General features: G+C 41.9%; 1 protein-coding gene across 1 annotated transcript in view; it reads left to right on the top strand.

The window, feature by feature from the left end:
* KCNH1 (potassium voltage-gated channel subfamily H member 1) overlaps nucleotides 1-22571 on the top strand; it is a 563287-nt gene extending 540716 nt beyond the window's left edge. The window contains exon 11 of the mRNA XM_077485723.1: nucleotides 12900-22571. Coding sequence (XP_077341849.1) covers nucleotides 12900-13739 — 840 coding nt within the window. The 3' untranslated portion in view covers nucleotides 13740-22571. The remainder of the gene's footprint in view (nucleotides 1-12899) is intronic.
* Nucleotides 22572-24222: the final 1651 nt, after the last annotated feature.

The raw sequence follows: 24222 nt of genomic DNA, 5'->3' as shown, positions 1-24222 counted from the left end.
AACCATTGAGAGTATCGATCTGGAGGATAAGTTCTAATTGATTCGTTTCTGCTACCTACCTTTTGTGTGGGACCTGCTTGCATGACTACCTGTTAGCTCAGGAGTCCATGCCTAGAGGTGAGCGAAGAACTTAGATCGAAGATGGAGGGTCTGTCACTATTATTGAAATTGATGATCTTCACCGGTGGAGTCATCTTTCTAGGACTTGTAGTTCACCAGCATCTATATACTATGTTTATTGCTATATTGCACTGCACTTCTTTTTCTTTTGATATAAAGCAGTATTAAACTCATTAATAACTTCAGCCCTGGAGGATTTGGCTGGTCAAAGACCAGAGCACTATTTGCGATACAGCACTGCGTCGTTTTAACTGACAATTGCGCAGTTGTGCGATGTGGCTCCCAAACAAAATTGACGTCCTTTCTTCCCACAAATAGACCCTTCTTTTGGTGGTATTTGATTACCTCTGTGGTTTTTATTTTTTGCGCTATAAACAAAAAAAGAGCAACAATTTAAAAAAAAAGCAATATTTTTTGCTATAATAAATATCCCCCAAAAATATATAAAAAAATGTTTTCCTCAGTTTAGGCCGATATGTATTCTACATATTTTTGGTAAAAAAAAAATCGCAACAAGCATTTATTGATTGGTTTGCGCAAAAGGTATTGCGTCTAAAAAATAGGGAATAGTTTTATGGTATTTTTATTAATAATTTCTTTTTTTATTTGTAATGGTGGCGATCTGTGATTTTTCTCGTGACTGCAACATTACACATTGGACAATTTTGACACATTTTTGGGACCATTCACATTTATACAGCGATCAGTGCGATTAAAATTGCATTGATTACTGTGTAAATGTGACTGGCAGTGAAGGGGTTAACACTAGGTGGCGCTGTAGGGGTTAAGTGTGTCCTAGGGAGTTATTCTTCTAACTGTGGGGGGGGGGGCGTGGCTACGTGTGACACGTCACTGATTTCTGCTCCCGATCACAGGGAGCAAAGATCAGTGTCACTGTTGCTAGGCAGAACAGGGGAAATGCTGTTTACATTAGCATCTCCCCATTCTTCCTCTCCGTGAGACAATCGCGGGTATCCCCACAGACATCAAGTCCATGGGACCCGCGATCCAACTCACAGAGCCTGCTATGCAAGCCCCGCGAGATAACTTAGTATAATGTAATTTCACGCAGCGGAGCCAACCTGCCACAGTGAAACTGCGGCGGCTGGTCCACAAGCAGTTAAAATGTGTTAGCTGGAGTTCAGCTTCAATTTGTTAGTCAAGTCCATCTAGTACATCTAACATTCCCCTCTCCCCGGATTGACAATGCTGCTGTCCAAAGGTGTCTCTCTGTTGCTCCTCCATCCAGAGTTTAGACACCCTAATGCAGCGTACACACGACTGGACTTTTTCGACGGACTAGGTCCAGCGGTCTTCCAGACGGACTTTCGGTGGAGGTCCGATGGACTTTATGAACGAACGGACTTGACCACACACAACCGGACTAAGTCCTTTCTAAAGTACGTTAGTTTTGAACGTGATGACATAAACAGAACTAAGCAAGTAAGTTCAATAGCCAGTAGCCAATAGCTGCCCTTGCGTCGTATTTTGTCCATCGGACCAGCACAGACGAACGGTTTTCCAGATTTTTAGTCTGTCGGGGCCAACACACGATCTAATTGTCCCACGAATTCTGGTCCACCGGACCAAGTTTGCTGGAAAGTCTGATTCTGAGTATGCGGCATTAGACAGAAAGTATGTTACTACCTGGATCACAAGGTGCAAATAAGGGGGGGGAAATTAAAACTAATGCAGCCACCAAATTTAAGAATTGGTAAACTGTGATATATTAAATGTTTGGTTTTTGGTTTATTACTACTTGATAAATCAGTTCATTTTGACTGGGTACTACCTTTAGGACTATTTGTTTCAGAGTTCCGTATTCTTCATATAGTATATGTATTGCCTTTTTTGTATGGTCAGAGCAGTGAACTGCTCAGTGAGTCTTCATATTCTACAGCAGAGAAGGTGTAATCCATACCTAATAACCAGCAGCAGCCTAATGTCTGTATCCAACCCTAAAATGGTAGGTTTCCTTTTCTTTGTTCCTATATGAAAAGCAGCTTGTCTCTTCTGCTCATCTAGCCAAAAGCCCATTAATTGGTAAAGCAGGGCAATAAGGATTGTGCCAGTCACCTATTATCAGTGAAAGCAACATGGCCTCCGTAATTCCAGAGCACAGGTTGCTTGCTCCACAAGGTTATTCGTTTTCTCGATCTCCTGGGAATAAAACCCATTACAGTTGTGATTGTGTCTTTTTTTCGGTCTAGGACTAGGTGATGGAACAGAAAAGGAGCTTCAGTTACTAGATTATGACGTAGCGAACAGTAAAAGGACCACACATTACATGAGCCCAGTGCTCAGTCAGTGAATGGTGTACTCACCTTTATTGTGATAACAAGTTAAGATGTAGACATTAGATAATAGAAAATTCCATAATCTCTAGAGTCACTAAATTGGAGATTTACTAAAGCTGGTGCACTCACAATCTGTACAGCTGTGCATGGTAGCCAATCAGCTTCTAACTTCAGCTTGTTCAATTAAGCTTTGACAATAAAACCTGGAAGCCGATTGGTTTCTATGCAGAGTTGCACTAGATTTTGCACTCTCCAGTTTTAGTAAATAACCCCTTAAGTGTACAGTAAGTCTGGCATTCTAGAAAGAAACATTTATCAGCAAATCTAAATATAATGCATTTATAAATGCCATCAAAAATTAAAGTTAAAGCTATAGTCAGTGGCGGCTGGTGCTAAATATTTTGGGGGGGGGGGAGCAAACTAACAAAATCCACCCCCCCAGACAAAGCGGAAGGCAGCGATTACCACAAGCAACCCCCCTACACGGGAGGCAAACTGCGGACGGGAAGTCAGCGATCGCCGCAATCACCCACCCCCTGCAGGAGACGGACAACAGACGAGAAGGCAGTGGTGGAAACTAACCTTAATATAGGAGGCAGCGGAAATGAAGAACTGGGCCATTCTCCTCTCCGTTCTCCCCTGGGTTAAACAGGTAGATTGTCCTGACACATGTTTGTCCAGTGTGATCTGAGACACGATTGGGAGTCCTAAGACTCTCTGGCCAATCAGGTTTCAGGAGTTGCTTTCTGATTGGCCTGGGAGGAGAATCAGGAAGACAATAGGGAATATTAATTTGCTATTGTCACACAACTGGGTGGGTTCAGGGCGCAGTGCTCTGCACCCCAAGCCCACCCTTTTTTAAGGCAAATAAAAGCCTCTGACTCTAATCATGTGCTTCAAAAAATAAAAAACCCAATGGAATTCATGCGCCAGGCGCCCTGCATGTAGATTAGGGGCTCAGGGGCATGGATTAGGGGGGCTGCACCCCATATGGACAGGCCACCACTGACTATAGTTTTTTTAAATACTGTTACATATATGTAACAGAATGCATAACTGGTCAAACAATCAGACAGAAACTAACTGTAACTTGAAGTTTATTAAATAGGTACAGAATAGGATTAACAATGCAGACAGGGTGAAATGGCAGAGTATGCATACAATACAGAACAATGTTAACCACTTTCAGACCGGACCATTTTGCTGGTCAATGACCAGAGGTCTTTTTACAATTTGGCACTGCGCTGCTTTAACTGGTAATTGCGCGGTCATGCAATGTTGTACCCAAACAAAATTTGCGTCCTTTTTTTCCCACAAATAGAGCTTTCTTTTAAAGGTATTTGACTGACTCTGCGATTTAAATTTTTTGCCATATAAACTTAAAAAGACCGATTTTAGTCATACATTTAGGCCAAAATGTATTCAGCCACATGTCTTTGGTAAAAAAAAACGTCAATAACTGTATATTTATTGGTTTGCGCAAAAGTTGTCACATCTACAAACTAAGGTACGTTTTCTGGAATTTACGCAGCTTTTAGTTTATGACTGCCTATCTCATTTCTTGAGGTGCTAAAATGGCAGGGCAGTACAAAACCCCCCCAAATGACCCCATTTTGGAAAGTAGACACCCTAAGGAAATTGATAAGAGGCATGTTGAGCCCATTGAATATTTTTTTGCCTCAAGCGATTGAATAATGACAAAAAAAATTTTTTTTTTTTACACAAAGTTGTCACTAAATTATATATTGCTCACACATGCCATGGTTATATGTGGAATTGTACCCCAAAATAAATTCTGCTGCTTCTCCTGAGTACGGGGATACCACATGTGGTCGACTTTTTGGAAGCCTAGCCGCGTACGGGGCCCCGAAAACCAAGCACCGCCTTCAGGATTTCTAAGGGCATACATTTGTAATTTCACTCCTCACTACCTATCACAGTTTTGAAGGCCATAAAATGCCAAGATGGCACAAAACACCCACAAATGACCCCATTTTAGAAAGTAGACACCCCAAGCTATTTACTGAGAGGCATGTTGAGTCCATGGAATATTTTATATTTTGCCACAAGTTGCGGGAATATTACAAACTTTTATTTATCTATTTATTTTTTTCACAAAGTTGTCACTAAATGATATATTGCTCACACATGCTATGGGCATATGTAAAATAACACCCCAAAATAAATTCTGCTGCTTCTCCTGAGTACGGGGATACCACATATGTGGGACTTTTTGGGAGCCTAGCCGCGTACGGGGCCCCCGAAAACCAAGCACCGCCTTCAGGCTTTCTAAGGGCGTAAATTTTTGACTTCACTCCTCACTACCTATTACAGTTTTGAAGGCCATAAAATGCCAAGATGGCACAAAACCCCCACAAATGACCCCATTTTAGAAAGTAGACACCCCAAGCTATTTGCTGAGAGGCATGTTGAGTCCATGGAATATTTTATATTTTGCCACAAGTTGCGGGAATATTACAAACTTTTTTTTTTTTTCACAAAGTTGTCACTAAATGATATATTGCTCACACATGCCATGGGCATATGTGAAATGACACCCCAAAATAAATTCTGCTGCTTCTCCTGAGTACGGGGATACCACATGTGTGGGATTTTTTGGGAGCCTAGCCGCGTACGGGGCCCCGAAAACCAAGCACCGCCTTCAGGCTTTCTAAGGGCGTAAATTTTTGACTTCACTCCTCACTACCTATTACAGTTTTGAAGGCCATAAAATGCCAAGATGGCACAAAACCCCCACAAATGACCCCATTTTAGAAAGTAGACACCCCAAGCTATTTGCTGAGAGGCATATTGAGTCCATGGAATATTTTATATTTTGCCACAAGTTGCGGGAATATTACAAACTTTTTTTTTTTTTTCACAAAGTTGTCACTAAATGATATATTGCTCACACATGCCATGGGCATATGTGAAATGACACCCCAAAATAAATTCTGCTGCTTCTCCTGAGTACGGGGATACCACATGTGTGGGATTTTTTTGGGAGCCTAGCTGCATACGGGGCCCCGAAAACCAAGCACCGCCTTCGGGCTTTCTAAGGGCGTAAATTTTTGACTTCACTCCTCACTACCTATTACAGTTTTGAAGGCCATAAAATGCCAAGATGGCACAAAACCCCCACAAATGACCCCATTTTAGAAAGTAGACACCCCAAGCTATTTGCTGAGAGGCATGTTGAGTCAATGGAATATTTTATATTTTGCCACAAGTTGCGGGAATATTACAAACTTTTTTTTTTTCCACAAAGTTGTCACTAAATGATATATTGCTCACACATGCCATGGGCATATGTGAAATGACACCCCAAAATAAATTCTGCTGCTTCTCCTGAGTACGGGGATACCACTTGTGTGGGATTTTTTGGGAGCCTAGCTGCGTACGGGGCCCCGAAAACCAAGCACTGCCTTCAGGATTTCTAATGCCCCGTACACACGAGCGGACTTTTCGACATCCAAACTCCGACGGACTGAGTCCGGCGGACTATCCGATCGTGTGTGGGCTGCAACGGACTTTAGCGAAGCTAAAGTCTGACGGACTTTAGAAATGAAGCATGCTTTAAATTTTCCCGACGGAACTCCGCCGGACCCGGTCCCCTTTGAAAAATCCGCTCGTGTGTGTGCTACTCCGACGGACTAAAACCGACGCTAGGGCAGCTATTGGCTACTGTCTAGGAACTTCCTACGTCGAATCCAGTCGTACGTCATCACGTTCGACTCCGTCGGAGTTTGGTGTGATGGTGTGTGGTCAAGTCCGTTCGGTCGAAAAGTCCGCCAGAACTCCGTCGGAACTCCGGCGGAACTCCGGCGGAACTCCTTTGGAGGTCTGTCAGACTTAATCCCTCTCGTGTGTACGGGGCATAAGGGTGTAAATTTTTGATTTTACTCCTCACTACCTATCGCAGTTTTGAAGGCCATAAAATGCCAAGATGGCACAAACCCCCCCCCCCCCCCCAAATTACCCCATTTTGGAAAGTAGACACCCCTAAATTTAGGGGTACACTAGTGAGACTCACAGGTAAAAAAGCACCTAGGCTGTCAGCGACTGTATCAAAACGCTACAAAAAAAACTGTTAGCGATGGCAGGGATCAGGCCTGACTCTGCGAACGCTGCAGTTATGTGTGTTGTGTTTTGTAAGTGACAGTGATCGATCGATATTGCACTTGGGTGGGCTGGGCTTGGCGGAGGGGCTAAACGCAGGTGCTAGCAGGTATCTGGGCTGATCCCGCTAACTGCGTTTTGGGAAACCTAAACTGCTGGCGACGCTAATATAGATCTGATCAGATACTATATTACTAAGGGAGGTGTATGCTTTGTGCGTTGGTGTTAGCGGTACTGGCACTAACCTGACGCTGCCTGGGGCGACGCAGACCTTATCTGACCCTCAAACTTATATCACCCGCCGGGTGATCAGGGGGTTAAACCTTTATTAAGTAATAAATGGCGGGTGCCCTGAAACTATAAAAAAATAACTAACCAACCAGCGTCACCTGTAACAGTTATATGGTGATCACTGGTGAAAGGGTTAACTAGGGGGCAATCAGGGGGCTTTATGCGGTAGTATATGGGGGTCCCTGGCGCTATAAAAAGCTGCGGTGAACCTAAATACCTACCTGCCTAACTAGCGTCACCTGTGACACTAATACAGCGATCAGAAAAACGATCGCTTATTAGGCTGGGTTCACACTGGAGCGATGCGGGAACACCACGAATCCGCGGCGGGTTCCCGCATCACACTGCCCTATGCGAACTGCTGGGAGTGTCAGTGAAATGTTAATGACACCCCCAGATCAGTTCGCATATCGCAGTGCGATCTGAAAACTCGGACAGGAATCGGATCGCATGGTGTGAACACCCATGCGATCCGATTCTGCTGCGGACCAAAAAAAGGGTCCCCTGCGAGTTTGCGGCGGGTGCGATGCGAATTCAGCCATACTATCTGTATGGCTGAACTCGAATCGCACAGAGATCAGATGTGATTTGCACTGCAGTGCGGTGCGAATCACATCCGTTCTCATAAACCGCTGCAATGGGAACCCAGCCTTAGTGACACTGGCGACGGGGGGTGATCACGGGGTTAAACCTTTATTGGGGGGTTAGGGGGGTACCCTAGAACTAAAGGGGGCTAACCCTAACTGCCCTAACAGTCATTACAGTCACAAATGAAACCAATGCAAAAAAAAAATGCATTTGGTGTCACTGTGACTGGGGGTGCAGGGGTGATTGGGGGGGTGATCGGGGGTGAAGGGGGGGTGAGAGTGTGCCTGGCATGTTCTACTGTGTAGTGTAGTGTTTGTGCAACTCACCGATCCTCTCTCCTCGGTGCCGGAACGAAAAATACCGACACGGAGGAAAGATTACATCACTTCCTCTGCCTGTGTTTACATTACAGGAGAGGAAGTGATGTCATGCTGCACTTCCATTCGTCAGGAGCGATCGCGAGGGGGTGGCCATGAACGAATGGCCGCCCCCTCATCCCGGATCGCTCCTGAACGGATTCCGATCGGGCCCCCCACCCGCGGGAAGGCAGGGACGTACATGTACGCCCATATGCCTGCCCGTGCCATTCTGTCGACGTACAACGTCGTGCGGCGGTCGGCAACTGGTTAAACAGACTATGAAGTTGTGCAAGCAGGAGCTCCTCAAAGCATTGTCTCTGTGGCTCAGTTAGAGTGCTAGATGGTAGCACAGTAGTTTCTATAGAACAGAGACTAGGGAAAAATCACTACTCTAAACAGTATAGTAGACAAGCAGTTACTTGCACTTACCTTGACAGACAGCATGCCTTACAGTGAAGTCCAGGCAAGGCCTGGCATTGCAGGTGAACAGCTAGAGAGATCGCAGGGTTGGCAACCCAGGTGAGTAGCTGTTGGAATCTCAGGGCTGGTAACACAGGTGAGCAGCCGGAAGGATCTCAGGGCTGGTAACACAGGTGAGCAGCTGGAAAGATCTCAGGGCTTGTAACACAGGTGATCAGCTGTTGGAATCTCAGGGCTGGTAACACAGGTGAGCAGCTGGAAGGATCTCAGGGCTGGTAACACAGGTGATCAGCTGTTGGAATCTCAGGGCTGGTAACACAGGTGAGCAGCTGGAAGGATCTCAGGGTTGGTAACACAGGTGAGCAGCTGGAAGGAGCTCAGGGCTGGTAACACAGGTGAGCAGCTGTTGGAATCTCAGGGCTGGTAACACAGGTGAGCAGCTGGAAGGATCTCAGGGCTGGTAACACAGGTGAGCAGCTGTTGGAATCCCCTGCCTGTACTTTCTCAGAGGTGGGGGACTAAAGAATAAGCCTCACTTTAATTTGTATGAGTTTTCCGGGGGACAAAGCACATACAGTACTTTGTTCCATCTTCGTATGTCCTGTCTAAGGCTATCTGTGAGGCTGGAAAGGACACCCCTCATCCGTCAAAGGCTGTCCAACAGTGCAGTTAGCAAGGAGACAGATCTGAGACAAGCATCTCACAAGGAATACAGGGGAAAGAAGGCTTGTCGGCTAAAATGTTCCAAGCAAGTGGACAAGCGCATGGAGACAGTGAAGAGTGTCCTATCAAAGCAGCCATCTCCTTGCTAGCTGCGTTGTTGGATGGCCATGGAAGGAGGGTGCCTCATCTGACCTCACAGCTAGCCTTAGCAGCATGCACTTTGTCCCCTGGGGAATAGAACATTCCATTGTTCCCAGCCAATTGCTACTGTTTGTCCCCAATAGAGAACAACACTGGGTATGTCCATAGAGAGCACCTCTTCACAGGTGAAAGCATGCATGTTCATACCATGATCCGTTATTAAGCCATCTGTTCAGCAGCTTGCTCTCAATCTACTGGCTGCATCCTGAGTGTTTGTAGGCAGTTTTCCTTCCATGCCATAGTTGCAGCATACCTTTTCTCTAAATCAACTGATGCTAAAGAACCAGAAGTCTCAGCATTTCCTGACAGTCACTGGTTGCCATGAAATGCTGGAAGTGCTGGATTCCCAGCCAGTTGGCTCTACTTGATGTGCATTGATGAAAGATGTCAATCAGCCTTCTCCCCCAGGGTTATGTACTGTAAATGAGACCTAATCACTTCATTAACATGAGTACAGGCGAGAGGTCTGGCCTGCGTACATCATTTGTATGCAAATTAGAAGACGATGATAATCTCACATCATAAATGTAGCTGGATAAAAGGCATGTGAAACGACTGCAACTTTTGGATGTGCAGATTATCCTCCATATATTTTTTACTGACTATATTTACTGTAAATAGATAATAATACTCATTGGGTAGGAGACGTGCATTTATTAATATAAAGTAAGTTCTTTGTCACAATGAATAACCGTAACAGGAAAGAGGTTTTTTGATAACGAGGAGCCGCACTTTACACGGTATTGGCTTTCTGTGACTTGAAGCTTATTATATAGTAAGCCAACTCTTCGCTCCCACCAGTCAAATGGAGGGCAGAGGAGTAAAGGGAGTTAGTTTGTGCAAGCTCAGTATGGTGACAGTTGAAGTATAACTGAATCTTTAACCTGTTAGTGTCATATTAAAAGTTTATTTAAATCTTTTTAAATGTGCGATATTCATTGAATTAATATCTGATGCTTCTGCCATAGAGATATCCAGGCACTTCCTGTTATAAGATGACAATACCATCACTGTCTTCCATTTGCCTGTCACATGCACCCCTGGGGAGGACCATATGCAGCCATTTTTGGCACATATTATGCAGGCATGGTTCGCCATCGCCACTATGAGGTAGCTGGTCCAATGCAATGATGTGCACTGAAGTGACTGTAGAGAGGAAGCTGCTGAAAAGAGGCTGGAGGAGATGAGTAGCAGTGTGATGTAAAAAAAGAAAAAAAAAAGATGATAAAAGGGAAATCAACATTTTATATTTAAAAAGGGGGGGGGGGATAATAGCTCCAGACAGTGCCTACCCTTTCCCTTCCTGCTGCTGAAATTACTTTTAATGTGTCATATATTCCTGTGTGATTCATAATCCTGTGTGCCCCTGTCTCTGTGTTTTATAAAAAAAATGCCATTTATGCCTGATTTCAGAGCGCCGTTTGGCGCTCACGTAAATGGCCACCTCTCTTCCTCTCCTGACATCAGCGGGGTATTTTCAGCACCACCCACACTACCTGTCAGATCGTGAGAGGGGAGAGACGGCCGGTCACGTGAGCGCTGAGCGGCACTCTGAAATTAGGAATAGACAATTTTTTTTTTATAAAACACAAAGACAGGGGCACACAGGATTACGAAACAGAGGATTATATAAAGATATGATGGTGGCTTAACAACCACTTTAAAGGGGTTGTAAACCCTCATACTATGCATTAAGGTGAAAAAACTTCTGACACTGACTGGCCCCCTAGGCCCCCGTTTTACTAATCTGAGCATGTTCGTTCCCTCGGCGGAGATGTGCTCTTCCTCTCTGCCCGTTGTCTTGACTCTTGATTGGATAGATTGATAGCAGCGGAGCCATTGGCTCCCGCTGCTGTCAATCAAATCCAATGATGCGGGCATCGGGCCCAGTCTTGCATTCTGTGTGAATGTACACAGACAGATCCCCATTCTGTCACTGCGGGGGGACGATCGCAAGTGGCTGGCGGATATTGAGTCTGCCGGACCTGATGAATGGCTCCCCTGCTGGCCAATGGCCACGCCCCCAAAATCGAGTTCCCGAGTTGAAGTACACTTACAGCGATTTGCGGGATCATGCCACTTTGCCGCAGTATAATGACAGTGGCTGGTCGGCAAGTGGTTAAACCACCTAATATATAACTATATTAACTATATAACTATATTACTGCTGAGTCTCACAAATCCCCCTTGTGGGAAACATAGCTCCACTATTGCAATCTAACAATAGCACAAACTCATTAATTGTGGACATAGATGACTATTTCCTTAGCATCATGGGAAATAAACCAAAATAAAACCTTCAGCACTATCTCCTAATAAAGAAACATTTGCCTCCCTGTGCTTTCCTGACTAGTCATGTTTATGTCTTGTATAAGTAAGGAAAAGAACATTAAAAAAGGATAATGCCATTTAAAACATTTTTGTACATGTATACACAAATCTTGGATGTTGGCTATTGAATACATGTAATGAAGAAACATGGAGTCTGCTATTGCTATCCTCTTTTTCTAAAAATGATAGTTAACTGCCTGTCATGTTGATTCTCTAGCTTCAGTACTTTCTGAGTCACCAACCTGCAAAAATAATGAAGAACAAGAGTTCAGATGTCAATGATGCGGATTTTTTCAAGGCTTTGATTCATAACATATTGAAGCCATACACAGCCAGGCAACTAGCATTTTTTACAGGAAGGTCAGCAGTTTATTTAAAAGGAATATGTCAGGAAGCAAAACAGTTGTGTAAAGTGTCTTTGATTGCAGCTTTGGGGCTCTGCCAAGTGACTAGAGGGTTTATCTAGATTTAAATGCTTTCCTACATACTAAAGAGAGAGACTTTCAATGGTTTAATAAAATAATAAATAAAAGGAATATGGCATAGCTATTTTCAGTAATAATAATTTTCAACAAATGACAATGTCCATAAAAAAATGCAGACAGCGAACATTATAGTGTTCCTTCATATTAGTGGGCACTGGAGAACTTTCCCACTACATTGGTGGGCAAAGAAAAAAAAATGCCCTCTTGCACTAGAGGTCAGTGAAGAAGGACCCCTTTGCATCGGTGGACAATGGGAGAAGGACCACCTTTGTTCTTAATTTTTAGCCACCCTACACAGTTCAGGGTAGTTGCTGGGGTAATTTGGAAGAATGCTACTTTACATTGATGGTCAGTGTGAAGAAGAATTCCACTTTCATTGGTGGTCAGTGGGAAGAATTCCACTTGCATTGGAGGTTAGTGGAAAAATGCTCTTCCTTAAGCCTGGTACACATTATTCGTTTTTTTCTGGGTTGAATGAAAAAATCTGTCAGCTCCGGTCAGAGCCGCTGTACTAATGATCTGATATTAGTACAGCAATCTCCCCCCTGCTAAAATGTTGTGTTCTGATAGGGGGACAGCCCCACCGTTGGCTGAGAGCGCTGATCGGGAGCCAGTTGGCTGCTGGTTTTCCAGCTTGCTTGTCTGACAGAACGGCTGGCTTCTGTTGGACCAAGTACCTTACACACAGGCCGAATGTCAGACTTTTTTTTATTGAACTGGCCAATGTCGGACAGCATTCAGCCTGTATGTACTGGGCTTTTCAGATAAGTAATTAGTGCCAGGTAATTGTCAGAGAGAAATTTCTCATTGTTCAAAGAACCACTAGAAATCTCTGTAGAAACACCAAGGTTCCTCAGAACCCTGGTTGTGAAAGGTTGCTTTAGACATGCCCATACTCTTTTCTGTCTATAGATGTTAAACTATACTCCACCCCCTCTTGTTTTTTCTTTAAAATCAACAAAAAATGCTTTTTATTGAAAATAATAAAGAATGAATGATATATTTGTTTCTTTTTTTACTTTCAGATAGTGTTTCGGAAGATCAGTGATGTTAAAAGAGAGGAAGAAGAGTGGATGAAAAGCAAAAACGAAGCTCCATTGATCCTCCCACCCGACCATCCCGTCCGGCGACTGTTTCAGAGATTTCGCCAGCAGAAAGAGGCCCGCCTTGCAGCCGAGAGGGGAAGAGATCCCAATGACATTGAGAAAGGCAACATACTAGTGGAACATTCTGTACGCAACACCATAAAAGCCAGTCTGGTTACGGTCACAGAAAGTCCTGCTACGCCAACATCATTCCAGGCGGCGTCCACCTCCGGAGTGTCAGACCGTGCCAAGCTACATGCTCCAGTATCGGAAATAGCTGGAGGTAAAGTGGCCGGGGAGTTGGTGAAAAGGAAAGGGTGGGCCAGATTTAGAGATGCATGTGGGAAAGGGGAGGATTGGAACAAAGTGGCAAAGGCAGAGTCTATGGAAATACTGCCCGACAGAACTAAACCCTCAGGGGAGGCTACTTTAAAGAAGACAGATTCATGTGACAGTGGCATTACAAAAAGTGATTTACGCTTAGACAGTGTTGGGGAGACTAGAAGCCCACAGGATCGAAGTCCTGTACAGACAGAGGTTAAACACACTTTTTATCCCATTCCAGAACAGACTCTCCAAGCTACAGTGTTAGAGGTGAAGCATGAGTTAAAAGAAGACATTAAAGCCTTGAACTCGAAAATGATCAATATTGAAAAACAGCTTTCTGAGATTCTAAGGATATTAGCTTCGAGAAAATGCTCCCAGTCGCCCCATGAAATTTTTGAAATATCAAGGCCCCAGTCTCCAGAGTCGGAAAGGGACATATTTGGATCCAGCTAAGACTGCCTAAGAAATATCAAAAATTCTACAGGAAGGATGTGCCCCTTTGTCAATGTTTTCAAGTTGCCTGGAACTCTAAGTTCTAATTGGAAGATTGTTTTAGGAAGTTTTTAACCCATAGATGACCAGCATGTTCCTGGGGAGTAAAGAACTGTTACCAATCGCATGTTCCAGTGGCAGCTGAAAGTGGGCTGTGGAAAACATTTGGTTGGTCTAGTTTTATCCTGTGTCTACTGAATACCAGTTTCTATGTGGTTTCTATCTCAAAGAAATTTTGCACATATCACTATGACCCAGGAACAGAGTGCAGGAGAAGAGCCAACACACAAAGAATGCATTTTTTCCAGTCATTTAAGTTGGAATATGAGACATTGGCAATTATTGAAAAGGCAAAAGAGAGGGGCCTGTTGCACCTTTATATCAGAATAACGGGAAGTTCCTTTTATGATATTTCTTCCCAAAAGCATGCCTTATGTAACTGATTTTAATTCTTGTCCACTTTGAGGAATGGGCAAGATGGTAGGACTGTATCAGACATCTTTCATAGCTGCTACCTTTATAATGAGCTTGCAAAACCATTTGCTGAATGTCACAATATATAGATAATATTTATGTTTATAATGAGGAATTCTTAAAATGCACGGCAAAGTTTAAAGTGTATGTAAAGCGCTTTAAATCACTTTTCGAGCTGAATAAATTGTGGAAGGGTTAGACCCTCTGGCAGGTTTTTATGGAGAAATTTACTGGAGAAATGCATTCTATTTTTCCTGGTAAGTTATCACAGGAATATGAGGTGGGGTGAAACCTGTTCCAATGACCCATACACACAATCTGAAAATTGGACAAAAAAAAATCATTTTTCGAAAGCGGTCATAAACTAATCTGGTCAGTAGTACACAGCTTGCAAGAGAGTTCCTTATCACATTATCGGATCGGACAAGCACTAAATGTTTCTCATACGATATCAGATCATACGATTTTCGTTTAATCAGTACAGTTGTCTTTCAAAAGTACACTACAACACATTACATCATTTCTGATTTTTAATTCTGTCTTATGGGAATTTTCGTCACTTTAGTAAACTCTTCATTTTTGATATGTGACTAGCATGTAAAGAAAAATGGACGATCTGTTGTTTGATTCTCGGTTCGCGTGTATGGACCATTAAGGGAGATTTCCCACCTTGCTTTTGGAGAGATCTGCTTTTGCTTTCTGATGTATTCCTGGAACAAGAAGTGGAGAAACATTTCTAATGGGACAAAGCAAAGAAAAACTGAAAAAAAATAAAACCTAACAGAGGTCTTGACTATTTACTATACGCTGAGCAAAAAAAAAAATTTAAACACTTTATATACACTTTAACAGCAAAAAAATAGCATAACTACTTTTTTTTTTTCTTTTATACAGTCCCTTCTGTTTATGTAGACATATATTTAAACTTTTTGGAAAAAATGAAAACACTTAGCACCTTAGTACTTGGCTCAGCCAATACATCTAGAGTGTTTTTTTGAAAATCTGACCTCTAGAAATTAACTAAAGACAGCAATAGCATATGTCATCACTGACACTCTTAGCAAAAGATTACCACAGATTTTGCGATTAAAGAAATATATCCCTTGCATTTCACAAAGAACGCATGCCTTTGTTTATAACACCTATTTGCATTTGTTAACCCAAGTAATACAGCCATTTAACTCCCTGGATAGTTATGAAATCATGCTGATGCCGTAAATGAGTACACATCAATACATGCTGTGTGATAAGTCTTCCAATACTCATGGTGGTTGTATTATGGTCATTTCATTATCTTTTGCATTGGTTTCATGTTTCTTCGGGTCTGTAAAACAATGTTAAAGTTGTCATCAATTTAAGGCCAAATCCACCTTTCTGACAAATGTAATAATATAAGATAGGGCTGTGAAATAACCAACTTTGTAAATAATATTTCTTACTTAGGTTGTTCTTAAATCCTTCTATAAGGTATTGATATTTCCACTTGAACCTATTGGTCATTTTTGCTTGCCATCACCAGGAAATCATAGACACTTGTTGCCTGTTTAGTATATATGTCTTCAGGATGCTGTGTTTATGCATGTCGAAGGTTGGCAGTCCATCATTCCACAGATTTAGCTCTAGTTAACACAATTAGTAAAGCCTACAGTTTCCCCTATACTACACAACATTTTTCTTACAGATGGATTTAGAACAGTGTTTCTCAACCTTTTTTAAGTCAAGGCACCCTTTAAAATGATAGACAATCTCAAGGCACCCTTTAAAATTATGGACAGTCTTGCGGCACCCCATTCTAAAATGTAAAAAAAAAATAATCAAATAGTTTTACATAATGCAGCAACATCCAACCATAGACACCCAACGTGTGACCCCAGTGCTGAGGGAGAGGGGCACAGGATGGTCAAACAAGGATGCTGTGGAGGCAACAGACATCCTCCTTATTAACTGATGACGGCGTTGGTTGTTAGGATGCCAGTGTCTAGAAAGTCGTAGTGGTGCATAAGGAAAATGTATGACTTTGTCTTACTAAAAGGCAGGCTTAATTCATCTGCTGGCTTGTATACCATTTTTGATATACAGTATTTTTAGGCATTTTGCCAAGGCACCCCTGAAGAAACCTCAAAGCATCCCAGGGTGATTTAGACTTTAATTATTACAATTACAAATCAGTAATATTCAGTTTGTTAGTTTAGTGTGTAGGTTTTTACTGTTAGCAGCCAAACAGAAACGAATGTCAGTTTTCCCCCCTTTTTAGATTCAATTAAATGTTTTTGTGCACAGCGGTGGATAAGTCAACAAAGGACCTTTTGTGCAGGAACATTGTTTAGACCCACCAAATACTGCCTACAGACAGACGCCTTAGTGTATATACATAGATGTTCATTACTCTAGATAGGAAGTGTTCAGGACTTTGTGACAGCCAGAGAAGGTCCCATCCTGACCCACATCTAATATGTATTAGCCCTCAAGTCCCAAAGGATCTTTGTGTATTTTCATAGTGTGCACACATGGTATGTCCACCTGTGTATAAGCAGTATTGCAGGTTGAACCTCTTGCTGTCTCATTCAAGAATTTCATATATTGAACTGCACAAGAGCTAGGAATCTTGGCATACACATTACCCATTTACTGTGAAATATTCACTACACTTCTGCTGGCAGCAAGGGTACCATTTAATTCCCATATTTATATATGTAAGCTTCTATTCTCAAGGGTTGAGTGTTACAACTCAAGCCTGCCAATGTGCATCCAACCTTTGAACTGCACAGTTTTGACTAATGCTGCTTTCCAGTTGTGCCATTGAATGGACATAAATGTACTATTCAAACGTTTTTCTGCTGGCCATTTACACGTTTCCCAAGTCTAATCTGCCAATTTTGTGTTTTATTTTGTCCACTGTCTTTTTTGTCTTTCATTAATTCTCTAAAGTAACAAAGTCATTAGATCAGCATGGCGTTTACGCTGGGTTCACACCAGTGCGGATTAAATGTGGGTTTCTTCACATCCAATTTCCATGTCAGATTTCCGACCGTCTCTCTATGGAGCCGGTTAACACATCTCCGTAGTGGCTCCGGTGCAAATTGCACAGGAGTCCTGTGCATTTTCTGGTCTGTTTCAGGTCCGAATTCAGCCCAAAATTTGGACTGAGATCGGACCTGAAACTGTGAGCCGCTCCATTCCTCAGTGTGAACCCATCCTTAGGGAGCCAGTATTTTTAGAAATTGGGGTCAGCAATTGTTGCCTCCATTCTTTCTCACCACAGGTTTCCTTTAACAAAATCAGCCTGGGCACCAGGGATACTGGGATATGTGCTGTATCCCAGTGGCTGGTGATGCTGTGAGTATATGGATAAACCTCTAGAACAGTGGGAGGGTGCTTAGAGGAAGGGGCAAAAATGATAAAAACATCTCTTTAGTGTTTATGGGTTCTGCTGCACTATAATAGTTCCAGGGTATTGAATGGATTTCAGGGCTTATGGCTGATTACCTTCAACGGTTAATGTAAGCCACCTTTAGGCCCCTTGCCCTTGGTGAAAGAGTCCTCTACCAAGCCTTCTCAAATGCTGAGGATATTATAAGGGTGGTCTTGCTTTCCTTGTTGGATATCTGTTTTGTTTTACATTACAGAGAACATAGCAAGAGACTAGATTGACTCACTGGGGTTGATTTACTAGAACTGGAGAGGGCAAAATCTGATGCCGCTCTGCATAGAAATCAATCAGCTTCTAACTTCAGCTTGTTCAGTTAAAGTGGTTGTAAAGGCAGAAGGTTTTTTATCATAAAGCGGAGCTCCACACGATATTTTGTTTTTTCTTTTTTACCCATTAACGCACCCATTAACACAATCACATATAAACAATTGCAAACTCACATGTTTGTAGATTTAGCCTGCCTGATGTCCACTTTCATTGAAAATGACAACTTATAAACAATTGTGATGGCCGTTTTCATCTTGCTTGCGGGCATGTGAAGCCTACAAGCATTTACTTCCTTGTTCCCTTGATGTTTAGCTACCAGCATGCCTCGTTCCCGTGCATGCTCAATATTTAAATTCGTGGAGCGTCATAGTTGCCATCACAACGGGTGTAGTTCCCGCCCCCTTGTGATGCGAAAAAAAAAATCCCACGATAACTCACACGGGGACGCCGCACTGACTCCTGGGAACACTGACACAAGGTCCCAGGAGCCAGTGCGGCGAAAAGGAAGTTACGAAATAGCCGCACTATCCCCGCCCATATCCGCACACTCCACATATAGGAAATACAGATCAAGATGTGGAAATCAAAGGTACAGTAGGAAAAAAAACATGTTCCGTTTTTATTTTCTAACACTGAGTTAATCGGCATGAGCTAATCTTTTAAAATCGGGTGGAGCTCTGCTTTAATGCATTCTATACATTAAGATAAAAAGCCTTCTGTGTGCAGCAGACACCCTAATACTTACCCAAGCCCCATCTTGATCCAGCAATATTGCACGCGAGACTCGGCTGTCCAGGGCTCTCCCTCCTCATTGGCTGAGACAGCATTGAAACACCATTGGCTCCCACTGCTGTCAATCAAAGTCAGTGAGCCAGTGAGAGAAAGGGGGCAGGGCCGGGCCACAGGTCTGTGCCTGAATGGACACAGGAAGCTGCAGCTCAGCTCGGATGCCCCCATACCAAGCTGCTTACCACGTGGGCACTCAACAGGAGGGAGGGGCCAGGAGCACCGAGAGAAGAAGGACCTGCGAAGGTAAGTATGACATATTTGTTATTTTTAACAAAAAAAAAAATACTTCAGTATCACTTTAAGCTTTGACAATAAAACCTGGAAGCTGATTGGTTCCTATGCAGACCTGCACCAGATTTTGCACTCTCTAGTTTTTAGTAATTCAACCCCATGTCTTGTAGTGACTTTTTGTGAACATCCTTTGACATACATTTGCTAGAGAATTCCTAGTGGGTGATTCCACTATCCAGCGTTACCTGAAACATCAAGTTTGAGTTGCCTAACCAAGTTTGAGTTGCCTAACCATTTAAAAAACTCTAAGTCTACAATCTTTTCTTTCAACTAAACGTAACAGTTGAAATGGTACTATACTGAAATATATTGTGACATTCAGGCTATATTTTTATGATGCATTTAATTTACTTTTCTGAACAGATACTTATATTTTGATATCTTATGTTCCCCGGTTTAATGTACACCCAGTATATGTCTTATTCATTTTCTCTTTAAGATCTGTTTATATTTGTCATTTTAAAAATATATTATAGATATATATAAATATTCTATCGTCCAAACCTCATAAAAGATCATAATGCTATTTTTCACTTTAAAGTCCAACCGATTGGTGATTGTATATAAAAAGCATAAAAGGAACTGTACAACTAACTCCACTTTGTAGACCTATGACAATACTAATAATATATCGTTCTAGAGAATTTACTTTCAGGGATGCTAGATGTGTTTTGCACAGAAGATAGGATCTAGTACTGTAAGGTATTAATCACAACATAAAACATTTAACCTGACAACACAGTGTGACAAATTGTAAGACAATAAGCGGGGGAAAAAGAAAGTTCTCCTTATATATATATACATATATATATTGTTTCCTCTGACCGATGCCGCTTCAGGGATGTGAAGGATGACACAACAAACGTTGAGCCTTATTGTCTTTGGCAAGTGGTTTCCTTTTACTGGGGAAGACAAGCTTTACCCGTTGGCTCTCAATCAACGGAATTGCTTTTCTCTGACATCTGCTGTTTTGCTCCCCAGAATACCATTTTCTGTTTTCTTGTCTCCCGCCAGAATAACGATTTCCATTAGCGGATCTCGTATTGCGTGATATGCCATCTTGAGCGACTTTCCAACATCTGCCACACCTGGGTTCCTACAATATCCGATCATTGGGTCTTTACAGTAGTGGCATGACTATATTTTTATGTAATGTTTTTTTTTTCAACATGTCTTTTACGTATACTGTTACCATTTGCCTTTATTTAAAATTTTGTTTTGTTAATTTATTTCAACCTGTATTTGTCTTTCTTTAGTGTCAGATGAAGAACAATTAAAAAATACCAAAGATCTACCAGCGAAAGCTTCTTTTTTAGATTTGGTAATCAAATGGGGACCAGAGCTCAAGATGACCATGTCCATGAAGAGATATTCATTTTTCCTTCCTACCTACATTTCGTCTTCCTTTTCTACCCACCCTGCTTCCTTTTTTTAGTTTCTTATTTTTCTCTTTTCCCTCTTGTCCTCATTTCTACTTCCCAACATACAGTATATTGAAATGAGCAATCACCAAACGAATGTCTATGGATCAGGGACAATCGTATTCTATCCCTTTCTAGACATAAAACATTAATCATTTCCTATCTGATTTCCTTGATGCTCATGGTCAGTTTTTCTCTTGTAATGACTCAGTTTCTGTATACAGATGCAAGTGGTCCCTTAGAGACTTCTTCTGTGTAACAGATAGCAGAATTACTGGCCAACTAGAAAAGTTAGTTAGAAAATAGTTGATATTTGGCAGACTTTTGATATTTACACTGTGTAAACTTGTCAAGACACAACTTGCTTCTGAATCCAGAGGCAACTTGGAAGAAGCTACATTTCCTAACTCAGCTGAAGAATCATTTAAGCAATGCCAATTTGTTAAAGTCTCATATCAGTCCTTTGAAGTTTGTTGAGTCACTTTATACCTTTGTGCATCAGGCACCAGATATTAGATTGTAAGCTCTATGGAGCAGGGACTCACTGTGCCTGAAAAATATTTTCCTACAGCACTATTCAAGAATAAAAGTTATTATAAAGACTGTATATACTAGTATATCTTGTGTAAATATATGTATGGTGACATTTCTCTAGGGTGATATTTTACTGAAGTCCCTGTCCATCCCAGCATTGCAATACAGAGTTTCTTCTGCAGGGACTCAAAGTGGCTTTTTATCAGATACCAAACAAAAATGTATTGTGCTGTGGAAGCAGCGTGTATTTGATTTTCATGTCTCATTCGCATTTGTCTGTAACTGACAACTAGAGTACTTGAATATATCTTGTTTGTAATGTTATCCCTTGTTCCTATGTGTGTGTGTGTGCGTGTGTGTGTGACATTTGGGGTGTTGTGTTTGAAGACTGTCTACAATTGTATGTATGTTCGGTATCTTGAGTGTAAATAGGCTGACACCTCAGCTCTTCCCAGAATATTTTAGCATGATCCAGCAATGACGAAAGGCCCATCTCAAGTTATTCATTATTTGTATTTATAATTAAAATAGTGATGAGACAGTAACGGCCAAAAAGGCCATACTAATAACATTTGACCTTAGAAATTTCATAGCATTATGTAAACCTGGCCATGCCGGTTCTAAACAACTTTATCAGACAGAAAGTGGGGGAAAAGGTTTATTATATAATATTATACTTATAATATTTAAATTTATAGAGCAACAAAAGGATAAAGGTTAGCATTTTGTTTTGTTAAAATGCTCTTTTTACGATTTTTATCCCAGTACTGTACACACTACACACTGTAAGCCCTTTGAATTAAATTCCTGTGCATTCTCCACCTGTTGCTTTTACAGTATTAATTGTGGCAGAATATACCATTCACTGTGCATTGGCAGGAATGCTTGTAGTCCAAACTGTAAAGCATGAAGTTAATGGTGACAAAACTGAAAGCAGCTGAACTGACCAAGCATGGGGGTTGATTTATTAAAGGGAAATAAACTGTACATTACAAGTGCAGTTGCACGCTGCAAGTTGCTCCAGAGATTACTAATTGAGGGAAAGACCGGCTGACTCCCATCATCTGCAAGCATTTCTATTTTATTTTCCTTGCATGTGATTGGGTATTCTTTGCAAAGTGAAGCGTCACCTCCTTTACTAAGCTCTGAAGCAAATGCCCTTGCAGAGGGCAACTGCACTTGTAGAGTGCACAGGCTATTTGACTTTAGTAAATCAACCCCATTGCCATCTTAGCATAGGATGGGTCTGTGGATACACCTTGCTTAGAAGATTTTAGTTGAATCCAGATATAAAGAAAAGGATTGAACTTTATAACTCCAAGAGTTACCAGAAGTCAGTAGAAAGTCAAGAGCCCACCCATATTGCAAATATTTATTTTCAGCGGAGTGATAATTTTGCAAACTGACCTCATTTTCTGTTTTATGTCAAAACTTTGATTTCCTTGTATTTTTTGTTCCCCAAATTGTAAAACTTTGTGGAACATGCTGATGCCATACAGATTGTAAAAAAAACTATTACCACTCGTTACAAACCCCACAGGTTATTTGCATTAACCCTCAATCATACAGTGGATCAAATAGGAAAATGTCTATGGCTTTCCAATAATTACAGCCTTTGCCACCCCTCCCTCCCACCCTGAATATATACTTTACTACTTAAAGGGAAATGAATGTGCATTTTCAATATGTACACATTTAGGGCTACTATTGTAAGAACTTGTGTCAGGTTTTTAAATTTTTTTTCTTACTGCTCCATATTTTGACTTCTATATCTTGTATAGGGAGTAGTAAGTGCCCTTGCCTCTTATGGTTATCTGTATATCATGGACAGTGGTTAGCTTATTTTGTTCATGACAGAAGATAAATCATTTCAGCTTATAGAAAGTTTGTTTTCTATAATCAGATCCAAAGACTTGCACTAACAGGAGTTTAACAGTAAGGCATTGTACAGTACTGATAAGTACAATGTATAGCTTTGCCTAGGTAATAGACAGAAATGGCTGACCCCTTTTATGCAAGCTCAAGTAGAAGTAGGGTCAAAGCTCAGTTCTGCGCTCCTGCGACCCGTTTTCAGCAGACAGCAGGCTAAGTCTGCTGTCGGCTGACGTATATTCAGTCGGTCCAGGCTCTGGATCGATCACAACTTTATTGTCGGGATCCACCCAGATGCCCGGACCAGCATCTGGCTCAGCGTCTCAGAGTGACGCTGGGGGACTAAGCCAGCCACTCCTGCCCCTCACAGCCTGGGGCTCCATTGAGCACTAGAGGGGCAGAGCAGAGAGCTGCTAACTCACAGTCATTAGCTCTCTGCTCAATAAAGACCAAGAACTGAGTGATCAGTAGTCTTTGATAGCTTGGTTCTCATTCTTAGAGGCAGCAAGGGACCAATGCTGCATCAACCTAGGTGAGTATAATAGTTTTTTTTTTTTATTATTCCCAAACCTCTCTTTTAAGATGTATGTAGCCCATAAGAATAAATGCCATTGAAAACATTTAAAGCTAAACCAAGGATGTACTTTGTGGCCAGTGTACAAAAAGGATAAACTCACAGTATTCACCTTAAATGGTAAAATCTTATATTAAAAGGTGCCCATTGTACCCAGAGATGAAAGATCTGCCTATGGTCTCCAAACCCACTAAGCTAACCTTGGAACACACAAAGCAAAAATACAGGTCATTTTTTAATAACGTGGCCTCTCCAAAGCTTGATGAGCTTATTGTTGGTCAGTGCATGTGATATTGCATCAGATCAACCATAACAACATAACATAAAATGCAGACAGAAAAGATCAAACTGTTGCATACCAGCACAGCCTGAGTGTGAGATAGTAAACACAATTTCAACCCTTGTTCATCTAGGCCACCCCCCTGACATGTTTCACCCCACCCACAGGGTTTAGTTATGGAGGTCATCTTCATGAATGGACCCTGTGGTTGGGGAAAAATTTGTCAGGGGGGGTGGCCTGGATAGAGCCGGGCTAAAGTTGTGTTTACTATGATGCACTCAGGCTGTACTGGTTTGTAGCAGTTTAATCTTTTCTTTCTAGAAGTTGTATGGAGCCGGGACAAGCTTTTTCTTCCACCTGCACTCTATAGTAGGAGTCACCAGACTTTTTGGATGTATGTTTTGAGCGGTGCCCCAAGCTATGCATGATCATAACTTAAAATGTAATTATGCTTTTTTTTGCTCATTTGGTCCTTTTTGTTGCTTAACACCTTAGTTTCAGCAAACTGCTTG

The sequence above is a fragment of the Lithobates pipiens genome, unplaced genomic scaffold (assembly GCF_037356315.1).
Source record: "Lithobates pipiens isolate NorthernLeopardFrog02 unplaced genomic scaffold, aLitPip1_a1.2 Scaffold_18, whole genome shotgun sequence".
Taxonomy (NCBI): Eukaryota; Metazoa; Chordata; class Amphibia; order Anura; family Ranidae; genus Lithobates; species Lithobates pipiens.
Note: the sequence above shows the minus strand (reverse complement) of the source record. Positions and strands in the feature narration are given on the sequence as shown.